The sequence below is a fragment of the Bactrocera tryoni genome, unplaced genomic scaffold (genome assembly GCF_016617805.1).
Source record: "Bactrocera tryoni isolate S06 unplaced genomic scaffold, CSIRO_BtryS06_freeze2 scaffold_25, whole genome shotgun sequence".
Taxonomy (NCBI): Eukaryota; Metazoa; Arthropoda; class Insecta; order Diptera; family Tephritidae; genus Bactrocera; species Bactrocera tryoni.
Genome location: NW_024395977.1, coordinates 19,098,763 through 19,115,976, shown reverse-complemented (window position 1 = coordinate 19,115,976; position 17,214 = coordinate 19,098,763). Strand labels below are relative to the sequence as shown.

The following is a 17,214-nucleotide window of genomic DNA, read 5'->3' as shown; positions in this document are numbered from 1 at the left end:
ACACGCCCACTTACTATCGGGTAAAAGCCCATCCATTTGCCCCCTTTGCGATGACACCGCTACTATCAAACACTTACTCACACTCTGTCCGATGCTTCACCCAACAGCCCACAACTCTGGCAACATTGATCTCATAAAACTACTAAGTGAACCTTCAGAAAAAAACGTGATGATTGTATATAGATTTTTAAAAACCAACGATTTGTTAAAATATATTTAAGCAACTTACATCTTTACTAACCCTTAGCAATTAGAATTTTTCACCTAGTTATAATTACAAGACGGCTGAAGGCCTCGTAGCCAGTGCTGCGTTTATGTATTTATATAATAAAACTCTTTTTGTTATATGAATTATTATAAATAAAATAAATAAATACATTCTAACGTAATGAAACAAGTGAAATTAAAGTCATGTGCAGGTTGTAGCATTTCGCACAATAGAGAACAATGTAAATTTCGTAAAGCGATATGCAGAGAACGTATAATATAGAGAAGGTTCAGGGCGTGCCAATTGTCATTTTCTTCTTCTTAATTGGCGTAGACACCGCTTACGCGGTCCAACCTGGTCCTTCCAACGGAGTGGAGGTCTTCCTCTTTCTCTGCTTCCCCCGGCGGGTACAGTTTCGAATACTTTCAGAGCTGGAGTGTTTCCGTCCATTCGGACAACATGACCTAGCCAGCGTAGCCGCTTTCTTTTAATTCGTCATATATCTCGTACAGCTCATCGTTCCATCGAATGAGATATTCGCCGTGGTCAACGCGCAAAGGACCATAAATCTTTCGCAGAACTTTTCTCTCGAAAACTCGCAACGTCGACTCATCAGTTGTTGACATCGTCCAAGCCTCTGCACCATATAGCAGGACGGGAATTATGAGTGACTTATAGAGTTTGGTTTTTGTTTGTCGAGAGAGGACTTTGCTTCTCAATTGCCTACTCGGTCCGAAGTAGCACCTGTTGGCAAGAGTTATCCTGCTTTGGATTTCGAGGCTGACGTTGTTGGTGGTGTTTACGCTGGTTCCAAGATAGATGAAATTATCTACGACTTCAAAGTTATGATTGTCAACAGTGACGTGAGTTCCAAGTCGCGAGTGCGACGACTGTTTGTTTGATGACAGGATATATTTCGTTTTGCCCTCGTTCACTGCCAGACCCATTTGTTTTGCTTCCTTGTCCAGTCTGGAGGAGCCGATGATATCAATATCATCGGCATACGCCAGCAGCTGTACACTCTTATAAAAGATTGTACCTGCTCGATTAAGTTCTGCATCGGAAATTGTTTTCTCCAGCAGCAGGTCGAAGAAGTCGCACAATAGGGAGTCGCCCTGTTTGAAACCTCGTTTGGTATCGAACGGATCGGAGAGGTTCTTCCTGATCCTGACGGAGCTTTTGGTGTTGCTCAACGTCAGTTTACACAGCCGTATTAGTTTTGCGGGGATACCAAATTCAGACATCGCGGCATAAAGGCAGCTCCTTTTCGTGCTGTCGAAAGAAGCTTTGAAATCGACGAACGGACACTGATAAGGTCCAATCAATTTGTTGACGGTGGGCTTTAATCTTTCACACAATACGCTCGATAGAACCTTATATGCGATGTTGAGGAGGCTAATCCCACGGTAGTTGGCGCAGATTGTGGGGTCACCTTTCTTATGGATTGGGCATAGCACACTTAAATTGCAATCGTTGGGCATGCTTTCGTCCGACCATATTTTACAAAGAAACTGATGCATGCTCCTTATCAGTTCTTCGCCGCCGCGTTTGAATAGCTCGGCCGGCAATCCGTCGGCCCCTGCCGCGTTGTTGTTCTTCAGGCGGGCAATTGCTATTCGAACTTCTTCATGGTCGGTTAATGGAACGTCTGCTTCATCGTCATCGATTGGGGAATCGGGTTCTCCTTCTCCTGGTGTTGTGCGTTCACAGCCATTCAGCAGGCTGGAGAAGTGTTCCCTCCATAATTTAAGTATGCTCTGGGCATCAGATCACCTTTGGGGGTTCTACAAGAGTATGCTCCGGTCTTGAAACCTTCTGTAAGCCGCCGCATTTTTTCGTAGAATTTTCAAGCATTACCCCTGTCGGCCAGCTTATCAAGCTCTTCGTACTCACGCATTTCGGCCTCTTTCTTCTTCTGTCTACAAATGCGTCTCGCTTCCCTCTTCAACTCTCGGTATCTATCCCATCCCACACGTGTAGTGGTCGATCGTAACGTTGCGTGGTAGGCAGCCCGTTTTCTCTCCGCTGCGACACGGCGCTCCTCGTCGTACCAGCTGTTCTTTTGCATTTTCCGAAGACCAATGGTTTCGGAAGCAGCTGTACGTAAGGAGCTTGAAATGCCGTCCACAGTTTCATTATACCGAGTTGTTGACGAGTGCTCTCAGAGAGCAGGAGTGCAAACCGAGTAGAAAATCGTTCGGCTATCAGTTGTGATTGCAGCTTTTCGTCGTCGAACTTTCCTTGTGTTTGGTGGCGCGCGTTTTTTGCTGCACAAAGGCGGGTGCGAATTTTAGCTGCAACAAGATAGTGGTCCGAGTCGATGTTAGGACCTCGGAGCGCACGCACATCTAAAACACTGGAGACGTGTCTTCCGTCTATCACAACATGATCGATCTGGTTGGTAGTTTTTCGATCCGGAGGCAGCCAGGTAGCTTGATGAATCTTCTTATGCTGGAATATAGTACTACAGATAACCATATTTCGGGCCCCGGCGAAGTCAATCAGCCTCAACCCATTTGGGGATGTTTCGTCGTGGAGGCTGAATTTACCGACCGTAGTGCCAAATATACCTTCTTTGCCCACCCTGGCGTTAAAGTCGCCAAGCACGATTTTGACATCGTGGCGGGGCAGCCTTCATAAAAGCGCGCTCCAAGCACTCATAGAAGGCATCTTTGGTCACATCGTCCTTCTCTTCCGTCGGGGCGTGGGCGCAGATCAGCGATATGTTGAAGAACCTCGCTTTGATGCGGATTGTGGCTAGACGTTCATTCACCGCAGTGAATTATAGTACTCGGCGACGGAGTCTCTCCCCTACCACGAATCCAACACCAAACTTGCGCTCCTTTATATGGCCACTGTAGTAAATGTCACAAGGACCTACTCGTCTCTGTCCTTGTCCCGTCCATCGCATTTCTTGGACGGCGGTGATGTCAGCCTTTGTTTTTACGGGGACATCAACCAGCTGGGCAGCGGCACCTTCCCAATTAAGGGACCGGACATTCCAGGTGCATGCCCTTAATTCGTAGTCCTTATTTCGTTTGCCATGGTCGTCATCAAAAGGGGGGTCTCTCATCCGAGGCTGGTTATACCTATTCACTGGGGGTGTTTTTTTACGTAGCGGGTCCCAAACCGAGCGCACAACCCTATGCAGGGGATATTTCGCCTTCTCACTTTAGCTCGCCTTCAAACGGAGGTTCTTAGGCTACCCAGAGGATACTTGGTCAAAGACCGGAAGTAGTGAGCTGCTTGAGACATGTGTAAAAGAATCGCTTCTGGCCACTCCCAAGTGAATGGCGATCAGAGAACTTTCCTCACTTGCGTGAACTTCTACCCATGACTCCATCCTCCATTGTCATCACGTTCCTCTTTTTGGAGGGGTTGAGTTTTCTATTAGTGGATTTCACCACCAAAATATTATTAGCGGATTTTACCAATATTTAACATGAAGGGGTCGAAAATAGCAGAATTGAGCATTTTCAGTGTTAAATGAGAAAAGTGATGCTAATTTCGATGTTTCCAAATGTACGCTTACAGATTCGCGTGTTTACAATGCGCAAACGACTATGGATATCATTTATAGATATTCTCCATATATTTGATAACAAAGCTCATATGTACTTTTATACTTATCTATGTACATATGTATGCGCAATTTGACCTATTTAATGATAAATTCTATTAAATCTGTTGGAATTTATAATAAAGTCATATATACATATGTATATGGGTCATTAGAGGTTTTGATAACATTTTGAAGACCAAGCCGACACACATATTCGCATATGGATGTATGTAATTATGTACATGTACATAGAAACAGATTTTTAAAAACCATACCCTTAATGATAAACATTTTTTTTTTGATAAAATCCCGTTTTGATAAAATCTTAAAGGTCATATAATTATGTGTGCATGAAAACAGATTTTAACAAGTAAGGAAGGGCTAAGTTCGGGTGTCACCGAACATTTTATACTCTCGCATGGTAAAGTGATAATCGAGATTTCATAATACGTCATTTACATATTTTTCAAATACCGTATTTTTGTAAAGTTTTATTCCGCTATCATCATTGGTTCCTAATGTTTATACTGGTATTATACAGAGAAGGCATCAGATGGAATTCAAAATAGCTTTATATTGGAAGAAGGCGTGGTTGCGAACCGATTTCACCCATATTTCGTACATGTCATCAGGGTGTTAAGAAAATATTATATACCGAATTTCATTGAAATCAGTCTAGTAGCTCCTGAGATATGGTTCTTGGTCCATAAGTAAGCGGCGCCACGCCCATTTTCAATTTTTAAAAAAAGCCTGGGTGCAGCTTCCTTCTGCCACTTCTTCCGTAAAATTTAGTGTTTCTGACGTTTTTTGTTAGTCGGTTATCGCACTTTTAGTGATTTTGAACATAACCTTTGTATGGGAGGTGGGCGTGGTTATTATCCGATTTCTTCCATTTTTGAACTGTACATGGAAATGCCTGAAGGAAACGACTCTGTAGACTTTGGTTGACATAGCTATAGTAGTTTCCGAGATATGTACAAAAAACTTAGTAGGGGGCGGGGCCACGCCCACTTTTCCAAAACAATTGCGTCCAAGTATGCCCCTCCCTAATGCGATCCTTTGTGCCAAATTTCACTTTAATATCTTTATTTATGGCTTAGTTATGACACTTTATAGGTTTTCGGTTTCCGCCATTTTGTGGGCGTGGCAGTGGGCCGATTTTGCCCATCTTCGAACTTAACCTTCTTATGGAGCCAAGGAATACGTGTACCAAGTTTCATCATGATCTCAATTTTTACTCAAGTTACAGCTTGCACGGACGGACGGACGGACAGACGGACGGACAGACAGACATCCGGATTTCGACTCTACTCGTCGCCCAGTTCACTTTGGTATATATAACCCTATATCTGACTCTTTTAGTTTTAGGACTTACAAACAACCGTTATGTGAACAAAACTATAATACTCTCGTTAGCAACATTGTTGCGAGAGTATAAAAACCGTACGTATAAAGTTCACATATTCACATATGTATGTATGTAATTTTGTGTTCATGTAAACAAATTTGAAAGAATCATTCCCATAATGTTTGTAAATTTGTCTACACACAACTTTGTATGTAAATATGTATATACAACCATTGTTTCATACAAAAACTCCGTTGTCACGGACAACCAATGAGCTGTGCCGAAAAAAATAAACGAATGGCCGCCGATTGTGACCGCTTTCCTTGCCGCTGTACAGCTTCGCCTACAAACCAGCGTAAATATGTATGTTTGTGTGTGAGCTTGCATACATATCGACGCAGCTGCGTAAAAATATTTCAGAATTACAAAATATTTTTTACATTCTTTGACAAATACAGTCAATCCTGGTTATGTGTCACAATCAAAGATACAGATATTTATAGTTAGTTAAAAATAAAAATATAATATGGTACATAAGCAGACTGCGGATACTTAAATGAGTCGTACTTAAAACAGTAAGTTCTAGGTATTTCAAAAAACAAATCGTGAGATGCAGCAAGATATAATATAGGCTGTAAGAGTGATGAGGGAGGGATTTGATTATCATTTAAGCGGAGTACTACTTAATCGGGATTGACTGTACACAAAAATCAGAAGAATATTGAATATTTTCTTTGAAAAATTTCTAGACTTGGAATTCAACAAATAAACTATGTTGTTTATTTTATTCTAATATTTTTTAATACTTATATTTCCGATGTTGTCACTTTTTCCTTCCCATACATTGCTGAAATATATTCAATTTATGATTTTTAGCTTTTGAAATCGTCGCGAAAAGACGCTTGTAGGCAAGGCATGCTCGGGGAGATGTAATGGCGTCTGCTTTTATGAATGAATCGAATATGCTTTTTGAAAGTAAGTTTGCGTTCATGAATGAAAATTTTGTTGTTGCGTAATTTACTATAAATTTTGACGTCGACAATTTGGCTGCCATATTGGTTTCTGATGCTTTTTCAAACGATTGTTGTTTTTGTAAAACAATATTTGTAATTTTTGCGGCTGACATATCCACATGTGAACGCATGTAAGTATGTATGTTGTGCATGCATCGTTTGTGTGGGAAAGTCATATGCACATATTTACATGTGTACTCATATTGTAAGTATGTATGATGATTTTTGAGACTATTGTTGTTTTTCCAGAAGAATGTTTGTATTTTTTGATTTACATGCGTACGCATATATTATTTGTGTGAGAATGTCATACGTACATACATACATATGTGTGTACGTAAATATAGAGAAGCACGCGCTTTTTATATTACTGATAAATGATAATATCTTGATTTGAAATTGATTTGTACTTGCATACATACATATCTGCAGGATAGATGTGTATGAAAGTTTTAAATGATAAGAGGTATGATTTCATATATTATCATGGTAATATATTATGTTTTTAGGATATTACGATAATATTTCATATATGTGTATATAATATATATGCATACGAAATTATATAATATTATCAAAGATAAGGAATGTTTAAAAAGTAGCTCATTTGCCCATTAACTACAAATATTACCATGAAAATAGCATGATTTAATAATAATGCAAAATTATATTCATATCAATTGATATGATAGCATGTAAAAGTATAAAAATATAAGCCAAAAGGCCAACATGCGTCTGTAAAAGCAATGTATATTTCTGAGCATAATTTTCATTCAATGCTCAGCTCTGTTCACTCATCTCTGTTAAAATTTCTCCTGCCGAGCCAAAAGTGGTGAAATCCACTAAGAGAAAATTCATGGCTCTTGACAGTTCACACGCTTGTCCGTAGTTGAACCTTCTCTATATTATACATTCTCTGCGATATGTAATAAATGTGCCAAAAAAGGACACATTGCTGCAGTTTGTATGTCAAATCAGAGCAAAAGTATTATAAGAAGCACAACGATTCCAGATCGAGAATGGAATCAAAACAAACAAGAAAATGAACAATATGTTAGTACTTTGGATGCAGTGAACATTGTAAATGGCATAATAGAAGATGAAGCAAATAAAAAATATATCAATTTAGAAATCTTTAACAAAGTAAAACAGTTTCAATTAGATTCGGGCGCAACCGTTTCAATAATCAATTTAAAGACGTAGAACATATTGTACAAATGAGCATCCTCCCCCAGGCATCCACATACACACCACACGATCACACCACATCAACTTCACAACATTGACACGCACCTTCATCATACCCACGTCACAAACCACCAAAGCTTACATTCCACCCTCAACCAACCACATCACACCAGCTGATTCCACACACAAAAGAAAAGAAAAGGGGACCAAAAGGACAACCGCAACTCACTTCGCTTTCGATATTAGCAGCAACCAGTACGCGTGTGCGAACCATTTTTGAACGGCGTTTTTTTCCATCCTCCAATTTCAACATTTTTCATCAAGTCGACGTTATGCGTGTGCGAACACTTTTGAACGGCGTTTTGTCCATCCTCCAGTTTCAACACATTTTTCATCAAGTCGGAGTACGCGTGTGCGAACCATTTTTGAACGGCGTTTTTGTCCATCCTCCAATCTCAACATTTTTCATCAAGTCGACGTTACGCGTGTGCGAACATTTTTGAACGGCGTTTTGTCCATCCTCCAGTTTCAACACATTTTTCATCAAGTCGGAGTTACGCGTGTGCGAACACTTTTGAACGGCGTTTTGTCCATCCTCCAATCTCAACATTTTTCATCAAGTCGACGTTACGCGTGTGCGAACATCTTTTGAACGGCGTTTTTACCATCCTCCAGTTTCAACATTTTTTCATCCTGAGTCGGAATTATCAACCGCTACAAGCATTTCTTTAAAATTTTTATAAAACCAAACTTGGTGGTCATCGAGAAGGTGAGTGTGAAGATTAAGAATTCGAAGTGCGCCGCAAAGGGTGAGGTAGTGAAAAATACACATATTGAATAGACCGAAATTAGAAAAGTGTACAAAGACATTATATGCATTTGAACAGCAGCCTATTCCAATATTAGGTGAATTGCACACCTAAATGTGGAAATAAGCAAAAGCGCATTGCTGTAATAGTTGCAAATATAGAGAATGCAAACAATCTATTTGGGCTAGATTTATTCAAAGAATTCGGTTTTGAAATTACGCAAATTGATAACGTAGTTGATAAAGGCGAATATATCAAACAAATTGAAGATTTATGCAATAAATATGAAACAGTATTTAACAATACAAATGCTGGCGTGATAAAAAATTTTAAAGCAAGTATACGTATGCAGACCACTGCCATACCAAAATTTTATAAAAGCAGGCAAATACCGTTCGCGCAAATGTCAAAATTCCGTGAGGAAGCAGATAGGCTAATTAATACCGGAATTTGGAAACCAGTAAAATTTAGTAACTGGGTGTCACCAATCGTCTTAGCACCAAAACCAGATGGGTCGGTAAGAATATGCGGTGATTTTAAAGTAACAATTAATTCACAATTACATATTGAGTAACATCCATTGCCAACACGAGAGTCGCTATTACATACAATACGACACGGTACACATTTTTCAAAATTAGATTTAAAAGATGCTTATTTACAGATGGAGTTGGATGAAGATTCCAAACAAGTAATGGTAGTCAATACACCTTTAGGATTGTTCCAGTATCAACGACTTCAATATGGTATTGCCAGCGCACCCGCAATTTTTCAGCGTTATCTTGAACAACTTCTCAATGGTATATAAGGATGTGGAAATTATTTGGATGACATTATTATAACCGCACCGTCATTGCAAGAACATGTAAAACGAGTAGAGCAAGTAATCAAAATTCTCGAAGACAACGGTATCAAGTGCAAAAAGGAAAAATGTTTCTTTTTGAAGGAAGAAATTGAGTACTTGGGTAGAAGAGTAAGCGCTAATGGAATCCTTCCAGACTATTCAGGCATTCAAGCAGTTAAGCAACTGAAACCACCTATGAATATAACGCAACTAGAAGCTTTTATAGGTAAAGTGAATTACTATTGCAATTTTATTCCAAATTTTTCTCAGTTAGCCGCTCCACTAAATAAGCTACGCCGCAAAAATGTACATTTTACATGGAGCTCAGAGCAGCCACAAGCTTTTAAAGATCTTAAATTACATATAATTAATGCTACGCAGTTGGCACATTTCAATGAACAATTACCAAATACGCTAGCAACCGACGCCTCATCTTTTGGCAATGGCGCCGTTCTTTCGCACATTTATCCTGACGGAAATGAACGTCCAATAGCATTTGCATCTAAAACTATGGATAAGCATCAACTTAAATATAGTCAAATTGAAAAAGAAGGTTTAGCAATAGTGTTCGGAGTTAAGAAGTTCCACCAATACTTATATGGGAGAAATTTTTTGCTAATTACAGACCATAAACCTCTCATAAATATTTTTAATCCAAGCAAGCATCTACCGCAAATGACTTCGCATCGTATTCAGCGTTGGGTAATCATACTTATGGCATATCAATTCGATATCAAGTATCGTAATACACACGCACATGGTAATGCGGATGCATTCTCTCGTTTACCTGTAAGTACCGATATTCAATTTGATACATCGGAAGCATGCTACAATGTTACACACATACATACAATTACCAATAAATGCTGATATTATTCGTAAGCATACAGAACGAGACGAAATACTACGTAAAGTTAAACATTTTGTTAAATCAGGTTGGCCTACAGAACTATCGCCAGGTGATAACGAAATTAGACCATATTTTCATCGGAGATTAGCTTTAACTTTTCACGAAAATCTTCTCTGCTTACACGCATACGTAAAACGTATTGTTATTCCAAAATCATTACAGCAAAATATTCTAGAACTCTTACATGATGGACATTCGGGAACCGTAAGAATGAAGCAATTAGCACGACATCACGTTTGGTGGCCAAACATCGATGACGACATAGCCAAAGTGACACGTCAATGTGAAATTTGTAAAGTTGGCAATCCAACTCCTACACGTCAATACCTTAGTTGGCCAGAAGCAAAAGCACCATGGGAACGCGTTCATATCGACTTCGCTGGCCCTATATTCGATTCTATGTGGCTTATATGCATAGACGCTTATTCGCAATTTCCATTCGTAACACAGTTATCTTCAACTACAACAGATAATACTATACATTCTTTAAAATCAATTTTTGCCATAGAAGGTTTTCCCAATACACTGGTTAGTGATAATGGACCTCAGCTAACATCCGACGCATTACAACAATTTTGCAAGTTACATGGTATTACGAACATAACAACTGCACCGTTTCATCCAGCATCCAGCGCACCATCGCAATTAGAGGAAAATGTTGCTGAAGATCAGAATTCAAGCAATCCGATTCGTAGAAGCAACCGATCGCGACAACAGGTTACTCGTTTCACAGCTCCTGATTTTAGAAATAAATAAATTAGTCTATAATTAAGAGGGGGGATGTGATATGAACTTAAAAATGTACAACACTGGATTTCAGTGTTCATAGTTGTCAACCCTGACAGTTTGTAAAACGCAACTTCCTTCTTCTGGATTGCGCTACCTTCGAGTACAGACGTGCTTTTATATTCGGTATTGTATAACACTTTATTTTAATACACATGTAATTATAATGAATTATAATTAAATAAATACAAACACAACAAATACGGCTGTGTAAACTGACGTTGAGCGACACCGAAAGCTCCGTCAGGGTCGGGAAGGACCTCTCCGAGCCGTTCGATACCAAACGAGGTTTCAGACAAGGCGACTCCCTATCGTGCGGCTTCTTCAATCTGCTGCTGGAGAAAATAATTCGCGCTGCAGAACTTAATCGAGCAGATACAATCTTTTATAAGAGTGTACAGCTGCTGGCGTATGCCGATGATATTGATATCATCAGCCTCAACACCCGAGCCGTTAGTTCTGCTTTCTCCAGACTGGACAAGGAAGCAAAGCAAATGGTTCTGTCAGTGAACGAGGGCAAGACGAAATATCTCCTGTCATCAAACAAACGCACTCGCAACTTGGCACTCACGTCATTGTTGACAGTCATATCTTTGAAGTCGTAGATAGTTTCGTATATTTAGGAACCAGCGTAAACACCACCAACAATGTCAGCCTGGAAATCCAACGCAGGATAAATCTTGCCAACAGGTGCTCGGACTGAGTAGGCAACTGAAAAGTAAAGCCCTCTCTCCACGAACAAAAACCAAACTCTATAAGTCACTCATAATTCCCGCTCTGCTTTATGGTGCAGAGGTCTGGACGATGACGCCAACTGATGAGTCGACGTAGCGAGTTTTCGAGAGAAAAGTTCTGCGAATGATTTATTGTGCTTTGTGCATTGGTCACGGCGAATATCGCATTCGATGTAACGATGAAATATGATGTATGAGATATATGACGACATTGACATAGTTCAGCGAATTTAAAGACAGCGGCTACGCTGGCTAGGTCATGTTGTCCGAATGGACGAAAACACTCCAGCTCTGAAAGTATTCGACGCCTTACACACCAGGAGAAGCAGAGGCAGAGGAAGACCTCTACTCCGTTTGAAGGACCAGGTGGAGAAGGACCTGGCTACGCTTGGAATATCCAATTGGCGCCACGTAGCGAAAAGAAGAAACGACTGGCGCGCTGTCGTTAACTCGGCTATAATCGCGTAAGCGGTGTCTACGCCAATTAAGAAGAAGAAGAAACTTGGTAAATCTGCTACAGAGACGTTTGATAGGATCAAGCAGGCTGGCCCAGATGTTGTTTCAGAAAGAAGTAGGATGTTTCTGTGGCGCCAGGCCTTTTTGGAGGGCCGGGAAGAGGTGGCTGATGAAGACCCTGCTGAGAAACCTGCAACTTCGACAAACACCGACAATGTGACTCGTGTGCGCAAAGTTTTGACTGACCGTCAACTAAGTATTCGTTTAATTGCCCATATGTTAAATTTATTAAAATATGTGGTTCATGATATTGTGACGTAGCACTTGAACACGCGCGAAGATGGACCCAAAAGTGCTCACCGATGATGACCAGAAATTACGGCGAGTGGAACAGTGCCAAGAAAATTTGAACATGTGTGAAAGTGATCCCCAATTTTTGAATAATGTAATCACAGGTGACGAGTCATGAATCTGTGAGTATGATACCGAGGCAAAGATGCAAAGCTTCAAGCAGCATGCACCTCGGCTCTCAAGGAAGCTGTGCATCGACGAAGAATGATCCAATTTTGAAAGTTTTTAAATAATTGTAATGATTGCTTCAATAATTGTTTTTAAATCGACTTGCTCCTATTATTTTCTGGACAAACCCTGTTGCGTCATATGTTTCAACTAGATATTTTTAGATAATCAGCTTTCCAAATTTTGGGAGTTAGAATAAATACCTAAAATACAATTTCTCAGCGTTGAAGAACAATATTGTGACAGCTTATATTCATAAACAAGCATTAGAAACAGAGAAGGGCGTTACATTTTTTCACTGCCATTTAAAGTTGTTCCAGCAGAAACTAATCTTGGAGCATCTCGTCATATTACTTTGAAACAGTACTTCCGAAGTGAAACATCTCTCAATAAACAAAACCATGTTAAAAAAGAATACAGCAAAGTCTTGAGAGGGTACATATACTTCGGTCATATGCAACGAATTCCACACAAAATGGCAGAACGTTCGTACAAAAGTTACTATCTCCCTCACCACGCCGTTTACAAACCTGAAAGTAAAACCTCTAAACTTAGAGTCGTTTTCAATGCTTCATGTCTCAATCCAATGGTATAAGTTTAAATGACATTTTGTACACCGGTTCAGCACTCCAAGCTGATCTCACTCTTATGATCACCAAATGGCGACTTTTTAAATTTCTGTTCCATGCTAATATTGAAAAAATGTATCGTCGAATTTTGGTCAACCCCAAACATACATCCTATCAATGAATTAGAGAATTAGAGATTCTTTGGGCGGGGAGGTCAATGAGTTTCAATTAATTCGGGCTCAATGGTGCACCGTATCTAGCAATCCGTACCCTGATACAACTAGCTGAAGACTCAAAATCAGTGTTCCCTTTAGCTGCAAAAATAAGAGGAGCTATTACAGACGTAGACGACATCTTATCTAGTGCTCATGAAGTCTCCACCGCAATTGATTCAAGAGACTAGCTGATTAAACTATTAGCCTCAGACGGCTTACCATTTAGAAAGTGGACATCAAACAGCAAGAGAATTCTGAAAGACATACCTAACGATCATCTTTTGACCACAGATTTTCTGGAATTTGACAACAGTAGCGAAACCAAAACATTGGGAATTCGATTCACAACGATCGGACAACTTTTAATTTTCCACTAAGCCTCTTTCACTAAAAGAGAAGTTTTGTCCATGATAGCCAAATAGTTCGTCCCAGCAGGATGGTTAAGTCCAGTAATCTTTGTCGCTAAAATTTTAATGAAGGACATTTGGTTAAAAACACCCGATTGGGAGGAAACTTTGGCCTCCAAATCTCTCAAGCAGTGGAGGACATTTTTAAAAAACTACCCACATATAAACACTATCAGGATCCCGCGATGGGTATGTTATACACCGAACTGTCAAGTACAGTTCTATGGATTCTGCGATGCCTCAGAAAAGCCGTACGCCGCAGCGATCTAATTGCGTGTGCAGGTGAAAGACCGCGAGATTAAAACAGGCTTACTTTTAGCAAAAACTAAGGTCGCTCCTGTTAAAACCATCTCAATACCTATATTAGAACTATCTGGTTCTCTTGTGTTAGCTAAAATGGTTGAATATCTTCAACCGAAACTGGACATCGTATATCAGGGAATATATTTTTGCAAGCCGCAATGTACTTGGTCGACATCCGTTTGCGAATCGAATATCAAAAATTTGCGAGAATACAAAAACTGGAGGCATGTCAACTAAGATAATCCCGCCGCCCTGGCTAGCAGAGGAATCTCCCCTCGAGATTTGCAGCCGAACGATCTTTGGTGGTGTGGTCCTAAGTGAGTAAAACTTCAACCATTCCAGCGGCCAAAACAAAATTCTGCAGAAGACGTTGAGACCACCCTGGAGGCTAAGAGCATTCGAGTGTATCATGCATCAGTTATTGGAACCGAAGACGTTTTGGGACGTTTTTTCAAATTTTCAAGAGTACTCCGCGTAATTTCTCGAATCTTCAGATTCTACAACAGAATTTTTCCAAATTACTAAACCCTTACATCGCCTGAAATGCTCTTTCAGTTAACTCAAAAGGCACATTTTGCTTCTGAATGCTCAGATTTAACTAAAAATCTTCCCATTAATAATAAATCTTCGATTCTATCATTAAATCCCTTTATTGATGATAACAGAGTCATAAAAGAAGGAGGACTCTTAACCAATGTTCCCTCTCTCAGCTTCGATGAGCAGCACCCAATTATACTTGTACTATCATACAACTGTCAATTCTCAAAATTATTTGTCAAATTTATTCATATTACTTCCATCTACAGAGGCAATCAACTAGTCCTGCGGCTTGTACGAATGCAATTTTGGATCCTCCAGGCAAAGAACCTAATTCGCACAGTGATACAAAATTGTAAGATCTGCGTTTTATTCAAAAAGCGAGAGCAAACACAACTTATGGCATCACTTCCTGAGGCACGAACAAATCTCAGAAAGCCCTTTGAGTCAACCGGAGTAGATTTCACTGGTCCATTCTACATCTAAAGCTTTACAGGAAGAGCTTGCCTGATAACAAAGGGATATGTATGCGTTTTTGTTTGATTTTCAACAATGGCTATCCATCTTGAAGTCACAAGTAATTTATCTACAGCCGCATTCATGAGTGCTCACGCAAGATTTGTATCATATTGTATTCGGACAATAGCATTAACTTCGTTGATTTCAAAACCTTCTTGAAGACATGCCCTGACTTAAAATGGCATTTCATTCCTGCAGGTGCTCCTCATATGGGAGGCTTGTTTTAAAATTCATTATAAAAAATTGTTAGGTTCTATGAAGTACACATTCGAGGAACTTTCTACGCCATTAACTCGGAAAGAAGCATGTCTAAACTCTTGGCTCTCAGGCAATTTACTGATCGGTGTTCCCCTGGTAGTAACGGCAGAACCAGAAGTCACTAGAGCGTTAACTCGAAAAGAAGCATGTCTAAACTCTCGGCTCTCAGGCAATTTACTGATCGGTGTTCCCCTGGCAGCAACGGCAGAACCAGAAGTCACTAGAGCCCGCTATCATTAGCAAACCGATGGCAAAAATTAAAGGCCTAATTCAGCACTTTTGTCAGAGATGGAGACCTAATACTTAAAGGAACTACAAAAACGAAAAAAATGGAAACATTCTCAACAGAACGTCCAAGTCAACGACCTAGTGGCAGATAGTGATGAAAATTTACCTCCAAATGAGTGAAGAGGTTCATCAAAATATATCTAACCCAACGAGTTCAGGATGTGGACATCCAAACTCAACGCGGCTTAATTTGTGGACCTATCACAAAGATTGTCATTTTACCAATCAATGTTAATTTTATTTTATACATTCACACCTTGATAATTTTTTTTTTCATTTAGGAAATTATTCAAAATGATGGCCACCAGTTCTCCATTTTGCATAGACAGTCATCTTCTTCGCTGGTGCCCAAAGCTTCGTCAGATGTCCCCAGAAATTAAGTTGAGAACAACATTAATTCACCTCTATTGCAGCAATTGCCTCGCCTCGAACCACTCAAAGGATGAATGCGACGGGGTAATACGCTGTAAACGTTGGGACAGCCCATGCCATATAATGGAACTAAATACGTTCCGCCAGCCACCCCATCGGAAAGGAAGGTGTGGACGAGGCGCTTGACGTCAAGGGAATGCGCGTCGTATCATCAAGGATAGGCCCGCAACACTGCCTAGGATATATAATATCCGGCTTCATATAATATCGGCGCAATAAAGTCCACTGACTGTCGACGCCTCTCACATTTACCACCTAACCAGGATCGAGTTAGACTCACGGCATGTGGTAACTTCTATGCAGATTGGTGGCATGGCAACCGAGTGAGACTCGATTCGTTTTAGCGGCATTTTCCGGACGGAACCAGATTCGAATCTTCCCGTCGGCCACCCGATCTGCAAAGAAGACGTGGGAGAGGAGGTCGCCGCCGAAACAAAGTACCACTTACCAGAGGAAGTAATGGAACCAGTCGCCCGTTAGTTTTAAGTACAGTTGGCCATGTGAAAAACAGTCAACGATTTTAATACATTTTCTCCGGTACCACATCCTGTGAGTATAGTGTACTCTATTATAAAAGTTTTCAGCGATTTTACCAGCAAACGCGTGCCATTGCAAAGTTTAGGTGGATTCATGTATCTTAATAAAATAACAGAACAACTTAGTTTCAACATCATTTTGTGAGGAGGGAGTCCAGACGGGCTCAAAGAGTTCAAAAAGAACTGTAGGAAAATAAATAGCTTCTTCCAAATCGAGAACAGTATCGGCCGAGTAGTATTTTTCATCGGCGCATCAATATTTGAAAGAATCAAGTTATTTATCTTATCTACTTGTTAGTTAGTTGATGGCAGAATCGACCTTTCTTTGAACCAAGATGTTGTGTTATAACTTATGTTATCATTGTAAGGATAGATATTGTTGACTAACTCTTGGATGTTGTCTATCAAAACACAAAGGTTTTCTAGGTCAATTCTTCGTCAACTTTGTGGTAACTCTCTGGAAATAGCCTGTTCTCACGTGAAGATGACGAAACCCTCATATTAGTTTTAAGCTCTACTTTATTGACAGAATGGTAGGATTTGACAGAAATCTTCGCCCTTAGGTGTAATTTCGTTGCGCAAGTCGCGCATTGCCCTATCCAGTGCTTCCAAAGACGTCTTGTTTGACATGGTAGCTTCGTCCCTGACTATTAATGATCAGTCGCGCATCAATTTTCCTGCATTGCTCTATTTAGAAACACTACAGACGCTTTTATTGTCATCGGTGGCGATTTTCAACAGGGGCTTGAATGTAGAGTGTGCTTTTCGGTCTC

At 40.1% G+C, this 17,214-nt stretch overlaps 2 protein-coding genes and 1 pseudogene across 2 annotated transcripts; all 3 read left to right on the top strand.

Moving 5' to 3' along the window:
• Positions 1–8,352: 8,352 nt before the first annotated feature.
• LOC120780630 (uncharacterized protein K02A2.6-like) lies at positions 8,353–9,198 on the top strand. Its single transcript, XM_040112889.1, has 2 exons — positions 8,353–8,645; positions 8,793–9,198. Exons 1-2 carry the CDS (start codon positions 8,475–8,477, stop codon positions 8,934–8,936), a joined length of 315 nt encoding a protein of 104 aa, XP_039968823.1. The 5' UTR covers positions 8,353–8,474; the 3' UTR covers positions 8,937–9,198.
• A 449-nt stretch (positions 9,199–9,647) lies between these two features.
• On the top strand, positions 9,648–10,638 carry LOC120780782 (uncharacterized protein K02A2.6-like). The gene is made up of 3 exons (XM_040113034.1): positions 9,648–9,761; positions 9,908–9,931; positions 10,045–10,638. The coding sequence occupies exons 1-3, from the start codon at positions 9,648–9,650 to the stop codon at positions 10,636–10,638; spliced, it is 732 nt and encodes a 243-aa protein (XP_039968968.1).
• Positions 10,639–13,753: 3,115 nt separating this feature from the next.
• LOC120780781 lies at positions 13,754–14,349 on the top strand (annotated as a pseudogene).
• The last annotated feature ends 2,865 nt before the right edge of the window (positions 14,350–17,214 follow it).